Source organism: Podarcis melisellensis (genome assembly GCF_964234715.1).
Source record: "Podarcis melisellensis genome assembly, chromosome: 6".
Lineage (NCBI taxonomy): Eukaryota > Metazoa > Chordata > Lepidosauria > Squamata > Lacertidae > Podarcis > Podarcis melisellensis.
The window spans coordinates 65,250,650-65,266,062 of record NC_138538.1 but is presented as its reverse complement, the minus strand read 5'-3'; the positions used below and the strand labels follow the sequence as shown (position 1 = coordinate 65,266,062).

The window sequence follows — 15,413 nt, the reverse complement described above, 5'->3', positions numbered from 1 at the left end:
ATGTGCCAGTTCATATATGCAATTTAACCTACACAGGTGTAGTTTAACATACCTTTGATGTCCATGTGTAAATATCATATATATGTATGAGAGTTGGAAACCCAATGCCAATTGTGGGCTCCTAACATTTACACATACATAATAAAATTGGTGTTACACACAATCCCCTGGTATAGTCATAAATGTAAAGTGCCCTTAAGTGGACTTTTGTAAATGTTAAGATGGTGGCTTTGATGGAGCCTACAAGTGAAATTCATTGAGTATTCATACTTCCAAAATCTGCAGAAATATTTATCAGATGAACGGCTCTGACAAAGAGTCTTCACAAAGATTTTTAAGCAAGTCTGAAACTTACATAAAGTAAGCCAACATAAGAAATCACCTTTTTAAAATCAATAGGAGTTACTCCATAATATTATATATGTTTACAATGAAAGGGGTAGGAAACTGTGACCTTTTAGATTTTGGACACCAATTCCAATCAGGTCCAGCCAGTATGACCAATGGCCAGAGATGACATAAATTTGAAGTCCATCAACATATGGGGAACATTGGGTATTCTTGGATGACAGAGTTAAACATGCTAACTATGCAATCCAGTGCAGAAGCAAGTGCTACTGAGTTCAATGAAACTTACCGAGGTAAGTGTGTGGGATCACAGCCCTAACTGTATACTTCATTGCAGTATACTTTTATATTGAAAAAAGGTACATAGATGTCACTTTACTTTGAAAGCAGAGTTCATCTCAGAAATGTTAGCAAGAGCTATCTGGGCCACTTTAGTATGCATCCTGAGTGACTCAACAGAAATGCTGTCCGTTTATACTAGTGAAGAACTGATGAATCACTAGCCCTGGCATAGCATGGAAAGTTTTTCTGAAATTTTGAAGACTCATTTTCCCAAGGGTTTTTCAAATAAATGACATTGTTGCCTTGAAACAAACCTCACCACGTTCTCTAACTCTGAGCAGAGAAACTAAACGTGAATTAATGGCAAAACTTTATCGTTCTGAGCCAACCAATGCAGAGTGCCACTCTACATGTTCCCAGAAGTTCCAAGATTATTTTCACCCAATAGCTATTTTAGAATGCAAAATAACCACAGATAGCTTCAGAAATATACTGATATATTTTCCCCAAAGGTGGGAAATCATTTCTAAAGACAAACTTCTAATAATATTTTATGAATATGCATATCTATACCTACAGAAAGAGCATCAGAATAGCTCTACACTATATGGAGCCTTATCAGTTATCTAGGATAGACAAAGAATTACAAAACCCAGACTACCTATATTTGGAATGGAAAGATACATACTTCTGTAAATGAATGAAAATCTTTTAAAAGTCTCCAAATGTAAGATAAAAGGCACATGTCTATGTGTCTTTTTTTTCTAGAGAGAAAGAAGCATTTTTAAAGGCTTATTTTTAAATATGGGTGGTGGTATTTAATCAACACAGACCTGAAATTAATAGACCTAACATTACATTGGCTATAATGCTATGCATCTACTTACATGGAATTCAACAACAGTTATGATTTGTCTACCAAGCATAAACATTGACTGAAGACTTACAGTCATGATCAGCCCCCTTTCCTGGAAATATTTGACCAATGGAACCGTGTTCTGCTTGAAATTCGTTAGGCGTCTCTGCGTAGCTTTGAGGTTATCGTCGGGTCTCCCCTGCTGCTCTGCACGCTTCATTAACCGCTCTTTCAGCCGCTGATTTGAACAGGACAAAAACACCACCAAATCTGGGGTGCAGATCTGTGGAGATAATATGCAAAATGAATTAAATATTAAAATGAGTAGACTGGTTCACATTAGCTTCTGGAGAGTCATTGTTTCATTTCTGTGAGGAAAGGACAAAAAGAACTGAGCATGTCTAAGAACTAGTTGTGAACCCTGAAAACCTCAGTATTTTCTCATGTGAAAGTATGCTGTTGCTGTCTGCTACTTATAACATTCTTAACTGGAGTCATTCCCCTCAGCAATTCCAAGTATTTAAGACTTATAAATTAGTACAGTTTTCCCAGTAGTGATGTATGGAAGTGAAAGCTGGACCATAAAGAAGGCTGATTGCCGAAGAATTGATGCTTTTGAATTATGGTGCCAAATTAAGAGTCCCATGGACTGCAAGAAGATCAAACCTATCCATTCTGAAGGAAATCAGCCCTGAGTGCTCACTGGAAGGACAGATCCTGAAGCTGAGACTCCAATACTTTGGCCACCACATGAGAAGAGAAGACTCCCTGGAAAAGACCCTGATGTTGGGAAAGATGGAGGACACAAGGAGAAGGGGACGACAGAGGACGAGATGGTTGGACAGTGTTCTCGAAGCTACCAACATGAGTTTGACCAAACAGCGGGAGGCAGTGGAAGACAGGAGTGCCTGGCATGCTCTGGTCCATGGGGTCATGAAGAGTCGGACACGACTAAACGACTAAACAACAACAAAAACAAAAATTAGTACTGTAGAATATACAGTGGGAGCAAGGAGACAGAAGAGTGTCTTTTTCTCTCTCTGCCCCACACCCATAGTGTACTGCTATAACATGGCAGAAAATTCCAGATCTGTAACTTCTTAATATATATAAAAAGAAGTTAATTTTCTAATGCAATTTCTTCCTTTTTTCAACTTAAGAGCTTTTTTCCTCATGTAAATTCAGTGCCAGCTGGTAAGGAAACCATAGGACATTATACCACTTGTTGCCTATGCACACACAAATTAATATTCACCGTGACCTGCACCCAAGGAAGAGGTAGATCGGAACACCCATAAAGCTTCAGAAATGTGATCTTGTCACTTAAACAAAAAGGCATCCATCACTGACTATGACACTCCTGTTCTCAATAATAAAGTTTCTTCATAATAATACATAGCTGACATAAACAACCCTAATTTAACTGTTATTCTTTTACCAGCATAATTGTTGTGTTAAAGTCTTAAGACAGATATTTACTTTTCACTGTCTATGGTGGGAGTAATTATTTTCTTTGAAACTATTAATATGGCAGCTGTCACACATAATTTGCCTGACGGTTAAAGTGTACATGGCAGGGGACAGGACAACCTAGTTAACTACATAATTAAAACATCCTGAACTGTCCTCCTCCCCCAATTTAGTTCACATTGTTTAATTGAGAAGATGAGGATATGGCACAGAGGATGTCCTATGGCGAGAAACATCATTTGGAAAGGAAGTGTTTAAAAAGGGGATGGATTGCTGGCATAAGTTACTTAATATTACAAAGGGGAACACATTCAGAATTGACGTGTACAATTAACTCAATAGAAGTTTGTATCACATTTACACTGCCTCCTCGTGCAGCCTTATTCCCTGTCTACAGCTTATATATACCAGCCTGCGTAAATTTATACAGCTTGGTGTGTGAGTGTGTATACATATACACATTCATTCCCTCTATTTTATGCTTGTAACAGAATGCCTGGAGGCATGAAACAACCCAAACTCTTATATTGTATATATTTTTTGAAACATTTTTTGTACTTCTGCAGATCTTGGGGAGTTTACTGATACCTTCCTCTTGTGGAATGGATGGGAATGTTTTGGCTACATAAGTAGCACCTGAACACAGGAAACAGAAGTTTGACCAGAAACTTATGGAAGTTTATAAATATTGTTGGTTTATTCAGGCTTGATTCCAAATGCTAGTTTTGACCTACAGAGTCTCATGCAGTTCAGGACCCCAATATCTCAAGGACTACTTCTCCCTACATGAACCAACCTGGACCGAAGGTTCTGCATCTTCACCTTCTCTGAGGAGGTATGGAGGGTGGCTCCCCTAGAAGAGGACTTCTAGGTTGTGACTTCCCAGTTTTGGAATACCATCCCCAGGGAGGTGTGCCTGGCATGAACAGTATGCTTTTAGCTGCCAGGTTAAAATATTTGTATCTACCCAGGCCTATGGAGTTTAATTATCTGCATATTTTTAGTAGAGTGGGGTTGAACTAGATTTGCTGTGCACAGTAGTGTGAGCATTTTAGGTTGTTCTTATTATTGTTTTATATCTTATTTTTAATCTTTGCTTTTGTAAGTTGCTTCGAGTTCATTTTTAAAGCAACAAATAAAAATATTTATACATAAATAAAATAAATAAAATCTATCCTACTGTTTCTTATGAAATACTCCATTTTGATTAATTTTTCCTAAAACCAACTTTAATCCAAATTGAGAAAAAGAATGACCTTGCTGTGTTTAAGCCAGTAATGTGTGCACAGCCCTAATTAGACATAACAAAGCACTTCAAAAAATGGGCATCCTGCAGTTTCAGATTAATTAACAGTATGTGTGAGTTCCTATCATTATATACCAGGAACAGTAACAGCACAGAAGCCAACACAAAACCAATACAGAAGGGAATCGAAGGAATTAGTAAACAAGCCTTTAGTAAACATCTTTGATCCTAAGATTCAATCCAGAAAGGGTACTCAGTAACTCAAGACAAAGCTGGCCTAGAATGGCCGCTCACTGCTTCCACAGGGGTGGGGTGATGGTTGCGTCCCCTCATGCTCCGCCTTCATCCTTGGCAGCCAGAACATGTTCGCACCAAGCAGGATTAAGGGGCGTTCTTCCCGCCAAAGAGGGCAGCTTCAAACAGTCCAATAAGAGGTCACAATCAGAAGGAGTGCCACAATGTTTTATTGTGCTTTTAATTCTGTTGGGAGCCGCCCAGAGTGGCTGGGGAAACCCAGCCAGATGGGTGGGGTATAAATAAATTATTATTATTATTATTATTATTATTATTATTATTATTACTACTACTACTACTGAATGGCCAAACATTATGACAACACAATATGAGATGCCTGCCCAAGAAGTTTCTCATCTGTGTCCATTACAGGAGAACAGGTCACACAACCATTGTTACAGCCTTATTTATGTGTGATAGGTCTGACAGAACTCCTATTTACTCTCCACACTCCATATCTAGCCACACTCCATATCTATCCTGTTGTTTTTTAAGAAATAATGGGTTTTGATGCCCCTTTCCCCAAACCAGTTTTGATCCAAACTGAGAAAAAGGAACAACCCAGCTGCATTTTATGCTGGTAATGGATATACAGCCTTATTCTGGTTGCAATAGTGTAATGCACAGCTTTCCAAATCGTGTGTGTCTCCATGAATTATACTGTACCTGCAAAGTATTAATTCTGTTCGAAACGATGCAGAAATGTGTATTTTGAGATAGCTAACATTTGATTTTCATTCAAAGGCTTGAGCTGGAGAATCTTAAATCCTATGAAAAGGTGATTCAGTTACTATAATATAAAGCTGGTAACTCCCAAAATAAATATAACCTATGTTACAGAGCATCATAAAACTTGGGATTCTTTGACACATTTTCAGTTCCTTCAGTTGTGAAAGGAACAATAATTCCCTAGGGAGCTGAGCAAGAAAGTTGTCACGGCTCATGATTCATCCAAATCCATTAATGTTTGTTAAGCACTTTCAGAGTATCATCGATTCATTCCCTATTGAATATAAAGTATTCATGGGACGTTAAGAAGAACTGTTTTAATCTGATTTGACTGCCTTTTGTAACCCTCTCCCCCTTCAATCATGTCCTTTGTTCTCAGTTTAGAAGGCAAAATCAATGGGAATTCTTAATAATTTTTGTACAGCAGGCCTAAAGCTTACTTTGATAATGCATACAGGAAAACCTCTGAGAACAGTACGGAGAATAAACAGCAGGGCATTGCATTCTTGAGTAGAAACCATCAAGACAAAACTTGCTGTGTATTTATTTTTGTGTGACACAGACTGATAGATGAATAGGAACGAATAGGAAATAAGACACTTGGACATCACACAAAGCTGTTAAGGTGTTTTTAGAACCTGTATAAAACTGATGTTTGGTGCATATGCTACATAATAGTGCTAATATTCTCTGGAGAAGGGGCAGGCTGCATGGACTGCAGTAAAAGGGGTAGGGTTGTTGGTTTTTTTTACATAGATTTTGGCTCCTCCCCTGTGCCCCCAATCCAGATCCTCCACCACCCCACACCTGCACTTTGCATTGGGGGAAATCTTCCAATTGTCCCCCAGTGTGAATTGTAGGTGTGGGGCCCCAATCAAGCTTGAAGCCACTTCAAGTTGAAAGTGTTAATTCCCCTATCCTTATTTAGGTCAGCCCCACTGCACTGGCAAGTTTTGAAAACAAAACTCAAGGCAAACTATCCTGCTCTGGTTCTGTGAAGGCACCCATGGGGCAAAGCAGGGTTTGCTCACAGCACTACTAATGACTTGCTATAAGGCTTCTATGCCCTGCCCCTTTTGAAGAACTGGAAATTCTTAAAGGGCCAACCAACGCTCTGGCACTTCTGTGCCCCATGGCCCTTTGCACTGTTGGACTAGAGCTGCAGTTCCTGGGACTCAGAACAATGCATCCAAGACAGCCTTGGCTTTGGTTTGATGGGTCTCAGACCTGCCAGCCTCAGGTTCAGTGGACCCCTGATCACCAGCAACAGGCTCAGATCAGGAAATTCATTCCTGGTCACTCCAGAGTCTTGACACAAGCAACATTATTAATATAGTTTGGATTTAAACTATTTGTAAGCTGGAATTGTTTTAGTGACTTGGCTGCTTCTCAAGTAACCTATGCACATTAAGAAAAAAAATCTGCATAGGAAGGAAGTAGTGATAAGGTCAGCCACGTTTCCTGAATCTGTATATAGATAGGCTGCTAGCTATCTAGAGTAGGAGTTTTTAGATACATTTTGTATCCCACTCTTGCTTTATAACTGCAATTTGCACTTCAGACTTTTTATTTATTTTACAAATAACATGCATTAGTGTGAGGTGCCCTGGGGATAGTTATGTTGACAAACAGCACAGCAAACAATAAGAAAATAATTGTAACAATAAAATACTACAAAAGGTCAAAAGAAGTAAAATACAGTAGCAGATAAAACTAGCAGCAATAAATGGTCTTCCAAAGAACAATTAAAAGGCCCGGCATTTTTATATATGAAAAAGATGTTCAGATTGATAATTTCGCTGCTTATTTGACAGGGTAGTCCTTATTTTTCACAGGACCATACAGCTGGGTTGGGGAAGCTGTGAATGTTGTAGCCAAACTTCCAAAAGCCCAGCTACCATGGTCAGTTCTGGTCAGGGATGATGTAAATTGTATCCAGCAAAATCTGGAGGGCCACAGGTTGCCCATCAATGCTGCAGGTCATGTAGTCTGCTATATTGCTGCAAGGCAGGGCCCTGCATTCACCATCCCACCACAGATTAACCCACTGTGGTACAGGACCAAAGATATGCATGCTGCAGAAAGGCACCTGCAGAGATGCTGCTCCAAAATGACTCAAGCTAAAATGGAACTGAATTAAGGCTCCTTCTTTTAGATGCCACAACTGCAAATTCTTTTTAAAAGGAAAGGCTATGCTTGCAATGCCCGCATGGTAGCCTCACATTTACACAAAAATGAATGGCACAAAACATTTTCCATACATAGCCCTACAGATGTGTAACCTGTACATTATTCTCAGATCACAGTACATCCATAGTGAATTGCTGTGCTCCACCTTGAGAGGTATGTCCTTGAAGTCCTCACTATGCCTTAGCTAGCATAAATAAAAGAAAGCACACTTTGTGTGTGGCAAAAGATGGAACTCCATTTCTTTCTAAGGCGTTTTCTGTTTTACCTCTGCATTTGAGATATCATTGCCCTTTCTGGGAAGGAGATTGCTTACAAAGAAGAAATTATAATGACTACCATGCTGTAGTAAATTTCCTTAGGCAAGTATAAATGATCATTTATATTCCTATTCTGCATGTAACAGTGACATTAATGGAGTCACTGCAAAAATTAGAATCTATTTTGTATTCACACAGCACAGGTTACCATTCAATGCACCACTGAATCACTTTTCCCTCCATATATATATAAAGCCCTTCTTAGTCACTGTTTCGTTTTAAAATAAGCTTAATGTCTTCAGTATTTCAAACTGGTGACATTTTCCTTTCGTGAATCAAATGACAATCCAAAGAATGAACAGCTAAAACAATGAAAGGGATAACTATAGCTGTTGGAGCTTCTACATGTTTGCAATATGATACACAGTGGGAGACTTGCTAAATGAGGCATAGGGCCATAGGCAAACTCGGCCATCCAGATGTTTTGGGACTACAACTCCCATCATCCCTGACCACTGGTCCTGTTAACTAGGAATGATGGGAGTTGTAGTCCCAAAACATCTGAAGAGCCAAATTTGTCTATGCTTGTGCTAAACCTTGAGCCTTGAGCATGGTTGGAAGAATTCAGAAGTGTTTGCTTCAGTTTTTGATTAATCAAAATTGAGTCCTGCACCCAAAGCAGGATAAACTGTGGATAGTCTTAGCCATGCTTTAAACAAGCCAACTTCAAACCATGGTTCTGTCTTCCTTCAATAAACCTTAGTTAAGATGAACCACTACTTAGTGTTTTAGACATAGTGCTAAACTATGCTTAATAAAACATGGAGACAGAAGCTTCCAGGCTCCTCCTAATTGCTTATTGTAGTGATACTTAGCAATTATGTAAGTTATATGTTCTATGTGCAACCAATTACTTCTAATTAGTTAAACTTTAAAACTCCCACTGGTTTCAAAGCTGGATGAGGAATTTAGAAACAGGTGGATAGCCCACAGCCCTTAACACAGAGAATCTTTATTATAAGCCACCAAGAGAATTACAGGGTGGTATATAAATGTCATTAATGCATAATAAATACATTTTAAGGAAACTACTCCTACTCAGGAAACTACTACTACTCCTATTCAGAAGGGCCAGACCAGAAAAATAATATCCGCTAATAAAATGTGGGGGAATAAAATGACAATCCATTCTCAAAGTGGACATTCTGGTTTATCTTACAAACAAACTGGATCAGTTCATCTCTGCATATACATCGCTGGATTTGATTACTCTGCACTTGTTAACTGTGAGCTGAATATGTTAATATTTCCACTGAAAATGATTAATGGAGATGGTGTGAGATCATATGAAAGGTCATGGAAGAGAAGGCAACCAATGACTACTAGTCATGATGGCTACATGTTGTCTCAAATATCAGAGGCAATATGCCTGTGAATACCAGTTGTTGGGGATCATTAGTGGTGGAGCGCTACTACACTCATGCCCTGATTGTGAGGGTCCCACAGATATTTGGTTGGCCAGTTTAGGAACAAACTGCTGGACCTGATGGCCACTGGTCTGATCCAGGACAACTCTTACGTTCAAATCTAGGATGCTTGATCTATGTTATATCTTTCCTGCCTGGAAGTCAAGACCTGATACTGCAGTCATCAACTGATAAATCAGTTGATATGAATTTGTGAATCCATCCAGACATGGAACATTAAATTCTCTGATTAGCTGCCAACAGGGAAGAGAGAGGCTGATAGCTATCTTCAATAAATATAAGAAGCCATGACTTCCCTGTAGTTTGCCTACATAACTGGTATTCATTTTATTGTAAATACAGAGTCTTGCCCCAACAGGATATACGGCATGGGGAAAACTCTGCTCATTCCCACTCATGCAGACATATGCCCTAGTCAATGATCCCCTGCATGTGTGGGATTGTGGTAAAAACTGCCTACTAAGGTTTCCTTGTTCACTACAGTGAAAAGAGCAGTCTACATGCATTAAAGAATATAAGCTTGCAGCTGTCTTATGTCATTGAGGTGAACAGGGAAAGTTGCTGATATAGAAACTCCATGTGTTCATAGAAGTGGGAAGGTAATAAAAATGATGTGAGATGATATGTTAGAGTGGTCAAAGCAGCTTGCCTCTCCTCGGGGAGCTGAACTAGGAGATTGGAGTATGCTCTGGCTTGTGGTTTTGTCAATATTTTCTATTACAGTGTTGCCTAGAAAACTGGGCAACAGATTGTTTATTTCTCCTTATTAGCCCTAAAATTTATCATTTTATAAGTAACTGCTGCTGTTTGGTTTACAATAGGCCCTCTGTCCTTTGCGCTCACATTTATATAAGATAACTATAGCAGCAGTAAATAAATTCAAGCCCATTATGATATACAGACTTTTACACTCGTTCCAATGGATGAATGTAACACAGGAATGGGGGGGGGGGGAACGGAGTTTGAAGAAAACTGCTATTAAACTATAGTCAGCCCACATCCGCTTGAGAATGCTTGGCTGACATTGAAGAGGGCCTCACTGGAGCAGAGGATGGTATTTAATATGCTAGTCTTGCAGGTGATTCACTGACTTTCAGCTTGGATGACAGGTAAATGTTAAGCCAGACCTCTTTCTCAGCATTTTCCAACATGCATTTCGAATTTAAAGAGCTTCCTAATATTTGCTAACTCACTGAAATGTGTTATGCTGGAGAAGTAAGTGTTTGTTTACCTAATGCTTTTGAAGAAAGGGCAAATCAAAATTCAGTATTTGAGAAATTATATGTTAATCAAAACTGTTCCAAGAATCCAAAGGTCTTTTTCAATTAACTAGCTGCTTAGGTGCTCTATAGATATTACAGAAGCATTGTGTGTCACATAATAACATACATGGGGAACATTATTTTGCTTTCTGCTGCCTGTTTAGATCTATGATATTTATTTTTATGATGCCAGCCTATTTCTGTTTCAGTTTGTTAAGATTAATGTTTATTGTTTATTTGTCCACCACTTATCCATGGCACTACCATTAATAAAATAAAAACAGCACTTATTTATATTTGTTTTAATGCTTTACAGATTTTATATTTGTATTTAGGTATGATTATTCAATGTAAGTTTGTTTTTAATTGACTTATAGCTTTGGACATGTCTTCTATGCTTTTACCTGGACACTTTATGGAGTTTTAAAAATCAAGTGGTTTGTTTGTTTGTTTGTTTGTTTGTTTGTTTGCTTGCTTGCTTGCTTGCTTAATAAATGAATTGCTGTTGAAGACTATGCTGCACATACATTACAAGAGTAAGGTTGATTGCATAGGTGCCTTTCAAAATAGTCATGTCTGACTGGGGTCTATGAACATGAGGAAGCCGAGGGGAGGTGTCTCAGTCTGAGTGACAAATCACTGAGACAAACAGCTAAGCCAATAGATGAGTTAAGCACATCCTCAACTTTAGGAAAAGGGCAAGGAGACCAAAACACGCAACCTCCTCACCAATGATTTTCATAACTTAACTTTCAAACAAAGCAATCCTCGAAAACAAATATAATCCAAATACCTTCTTCCAGCGCTTTTATAGAGATATTAAATAGAATAAAGTATAAGATGAAACCTTGTGGAGCACCATACATTGAAAAACCAATACTGTATGTTCAACAATCAAGCACCACATCCGAGGCCTTCCGGGAAGTTAGCAGAGTCTCTGGTCACCCTAATCCCACCCAGCATGGCAACCATCAAGCTCAAAAGTGATGGGCCTTACACCTTCTATGATTTTGTCAACATCTTTAGGACTTCACAAACTAAAAGCTATTGATAACAGCCGACAAGCAGCTTTGAAAGGTACGTTCAACATGAAATCCAGTTCAAAACAGACACAATCACTTGCTTCACCAAAGTGCTTTGCAAATTCATCACAGTGGGCCACTGAAAGATCTTCCACTTTAATACAAGGAGCAAAGTGTAGAATGCCCATTGCCACTCAGAACAGGTCTGCTAACCAATTCTGCATGGACACAATGGTGCCAAAGCACCATTGCTGCTATGATGTGGTTCATAAGATGAGTTCTAATCTATGTTCCATCTGACTCATCACAAGTATTCCTGCACTGTTGGTCTAGCCATCATAAGTAGGAGAGGGTGCTCTGGAGCAATTGTATTTTCTCATTCCAGAAGTTAGTCAGAATTTGGTAAAACTCCCAGACAATGCACTTTTGAAATGTAACCTTTGCTTGTGTCTTTAACCAAACGTCATATTGGTTGTTTCCGTATCTGGCAATGTGAAATCAATTCAAAACACAGGATTTTCATCACTTGGCTTGCTTTCATATAAATTAATGAAGCATCCTACTAAACAACTGTATTTCTCAAAATGTATTTTGGGGTAGCTTTTGGTCAAGAATATGAAATGTCAGAAGTGAATCCCGATGAGCTCAAAATAAGGACAAACTCTGAAGAATCTGTTCTACACATGAATTAGTCATTTTCCCTGCAAAAGCAGCTTGTACAAAGATGTCTAGTCAATATGTCCTGCAGTACAAATCACTTTCAATAACTATTAATCGGCATCTTAAGTGATAAGACAAGCAAGTTTCACAAGACATCTTTTTCAAGCACAATAAAAATTTAATAGCAAAGTAAACTGAGTTAAAGCAAAATTTGAGATCACACAAAAAGCTAATTCAATAAAAGGTGTACTATTACCTAACACGTTTGTCTTACAAAAGCTATTGTATGAATGCTGTATTCTAGTTCAGAAGCCCATAATAACCTTGAGGCTGCTTCTCTGTGTGAAAAAAATATGCTGATGAAATTGAGCTCTTCCTAATGAGCACTGAAAATGTGCCATTAAGGAATAACCTTTTCTCTTTGCTTTTAAAATCAGGAATGTATGAAAAATACAATTTGTTAAATAGGATATTTTTCTTCCCTTTGGAGCCATTTAATTATATAGGAAAGAAAGTGCTGTCACTGTTCGATACATGACAGAATTCTGGTTGTTTTGAAGAGCATGGGATCATAATACTCCCAAAATGTATGTCAAGAAAACAACCTTTGATCTGCATATAATAAAGCATTTACAAAGAATTTGGGGCAATGCCTACTGATCTGAAAAGAGTAATATTTAGTCTTTCTGGCATTCAGCTTCTTAACAAAAAGAGCTTATCATATTTTTCTTTAAACTTGTTAAGTTGTCTTGAATAACAAATATCTTACTTGGTCCTCAAAGGAAAGAGCCTGAGCAACATCTCTTGGAAATCCATCAATAACAATACCCTCTTCATCAGGAATCTGCATTAATCTCTGCTTTATCTCAGTGATGGTTGTTTCCTTGCAGTGTGAAAAACAAGCACAAGAAGGTTTATTAGTTTGTTAATAGTATATATTAAGAATGCATACAAAAATCTTGCCAAAGCGAGTAACATGCCATTGCCATATTTGTACCTGTGGGGCTAACTCTCCAGTGGTAATTATCTTGGCAATCAGGCTCCACTTTCGATTACTACTTGTGTTGTGGATCTTCTTTCTTAACAATTCACCAACAGATATGTACTCAAATCCATAGTGTTCAGCTATTTTCAGACTCTGGGTTCCCTTTCCACTTCCCGGACCACCTATTATTTATAAGAAAAAAGGCAATTATATTTTCTCAGATTCATTACGAACTACCCACCACCTGTGCCAGTCTGCCAAAATCTTTCCCAAAGATGTGGAATGTAACATTCTCCAAATTGCTAACTAGCTGCACACTAGGAGATTTCTCAGACTGCGGTCCAATGGAACCCTGGAGTGCCACAATGCAGCCCAAGGGGTTCCACAAAGAAAAAACTTGTTAATGGTGGGAAAGTGCACGAAATGTGTGATTTCAATTGAACCGCAGCCATGGGAATTAAATGCACTACCCAGGCAATAGTCATGGGAATCCCTTTCTTTCTTTCCCTGACTGCTATAACCAAGGGTTAAATCAGAAGCTACTAGGGAGGGTGGCATTTCCTGACAATGCACATCACCTGCAGATAGGAAGACGGGTGAGACAGAGGGGAGCATTGTACAGGTGTGGCAGTGGAGCCAATCCAATGCACCTGCCCCCTCATCCCTCCCAGTCTCAGTATCTGGTGGAGACACTTGACACTGGAAAGTCAGGTAAGCAAATCCACTCTACACTGCTATTAAGTTAAATGCACCTGTCATGGGGATCCCTCATCCTCCTCTTAGCAACTAACACTGAGCTGCAGCCTCGGGAAAGGGTTAAATATGCTGCTCTTTTAACACTTAAGGCAGAGGTTTTCAACCTTTTTGAGACCACGGCTCCCTTGACCAACTGCATTCTTTCTGTGTCACCCCTGTGGGGCTCCGGAGCCCAGTTATGTCACCTCTTTCCGGCACAGCTGGCAGCATCTCACCCTTTTTTGAACACCTTGTAAAGTGTTCCCTCAGCCTGCTCTCCTATCCTTCTCCTTGAAGGCCCTTCGGGCAGCCGCTGCTGCCACCTCTGGTCTCTGAGCTGCACCCCCTTGCTCCAAAGAGAGGTGCCTCCTCACACTGCCCCACGGGGGGCTGGGAAGCTCCCCCTGGCCAGCCCCAGAGGCCCCCATTCACCTGGGGACCTTCTACTCAGGCTGCTGCAACAAACAGCTGTGCATGCCTTTGGGAGGCAGAGATGCAAGAGGGCACCCGATGAGGAAGGGAAGGAAAGAGGGACAGAGGCCAGTGTTACCTGCAGCTCCCCTGACTATCATTCAAGGCACCCCAGGGTGCCACGGCACACTGGTTGAAAACCACTGAGCTAAGGAGAGCTAAGAACCCTTTCTGATGAGAACAGAACCCTTAAGAATGGCAATCAAAACAAAGGCTTCTCCCATCAGTGGAGACCAGGAGATTGAAAATTTTCTTGTCAATGTTGCTGCTTTTCAAAGTTGCCTGTCCAGCTGTGTCTCCCTTGCTTGCTCTCCAGTTAACCAACTTGCTCCCTTCTCTTTTCAAAAGGAAAGGTTTAAACTGGTGAAACTTTGTGGAGGGAGGGATGCCACACTACCCCCCATATTTGGGGAGGAAATGCTTTCTCCCTTGAAGGGTTTCCCCCGTTGCAGCCTTTTCCCCTATCAAATAAAAGTGAAACAGCCCATTCTGTTTGGAGCATCAGAAAGAGGTGTGCTATTAGGAAGCACATAGGGTGTAACTATCCCTGGTATCCCAAAGCTTTGGATATGAAGTCTGATAGTTTCTCCTATTTATAGGCTTTTTGGTTATTCTGGAGACGCTGGAGGCACTGCCACTTCTGCCTATTACATCTGGCAGTCCCTGGCACTAATAACAAAACACTTCGGCATTTGGGCTACTTGCTGAATATGGTCTTCCAAACAATTATTTGTTTTTCCCGGTCAGTCAATTTGCCTACATCACCCTCATCCTCCAGAGTTATCTATAAATTGATACCCATTTCAAACAGTTAATCCATTGGCTAAACGGTTAAAAAAAAAGCCACACTTAATCCAAGAAAACTATTCGTTCTCCTTGCCTTCTTACCTATGACAAGGATGATCTTAGGCCGAGATCTTGCAGGATCAAATACCTCATATTCTTCAATAAGTTCGGCTGTTTCTGAGAGATCCGTGTCACTCTCTATGGAAAACTGGTGGATTGGAGGAAGTCGCTCATACCGCCGGTAAGGAAAGTTGGGATTGTCTGGGAGCACTTCATAATAGTAAAAAGAAAGAAAGAAAAGAAAAAGGAAATATGAAAACCAGAACTCTTCTT

The 15,413-nt window shown here is 39.6% G+C and overlaps 1 protein-coding gene across 1 annotated transcript in view; it reads right to left on the bottom strand.

The window, feature by feature from the left end:
• The window catches only part of AK5 (adenylate kinase 5), an 84,432-nt gene that overhangs the window by 56,122 nt on the left and 12,897 nt on the right, over positions 1-15,413 (bottom strand). The window contains exons 3-6 of the mRNA XM_081914664.1: positions 15,183-15,350; positions 13,101-13,270; positions 12,873-12,986; positions 1,578-1,769 (exon numbers count right to left, since the gene is read on the bottom strand). Coding sequence (XP_081770790.1) covers positions 1,578-1,769; positions 12,873-12,986; positions 13,101-13,270; positions 15,183-15,350 — 644 coding nt within the window. The remainder of the gene's footprint in view (positions 1-1,577; positions 1,770-12,872; positions 12,987-13,100; positions 13,271-15,182; positions 15,351-15,413) is intronic.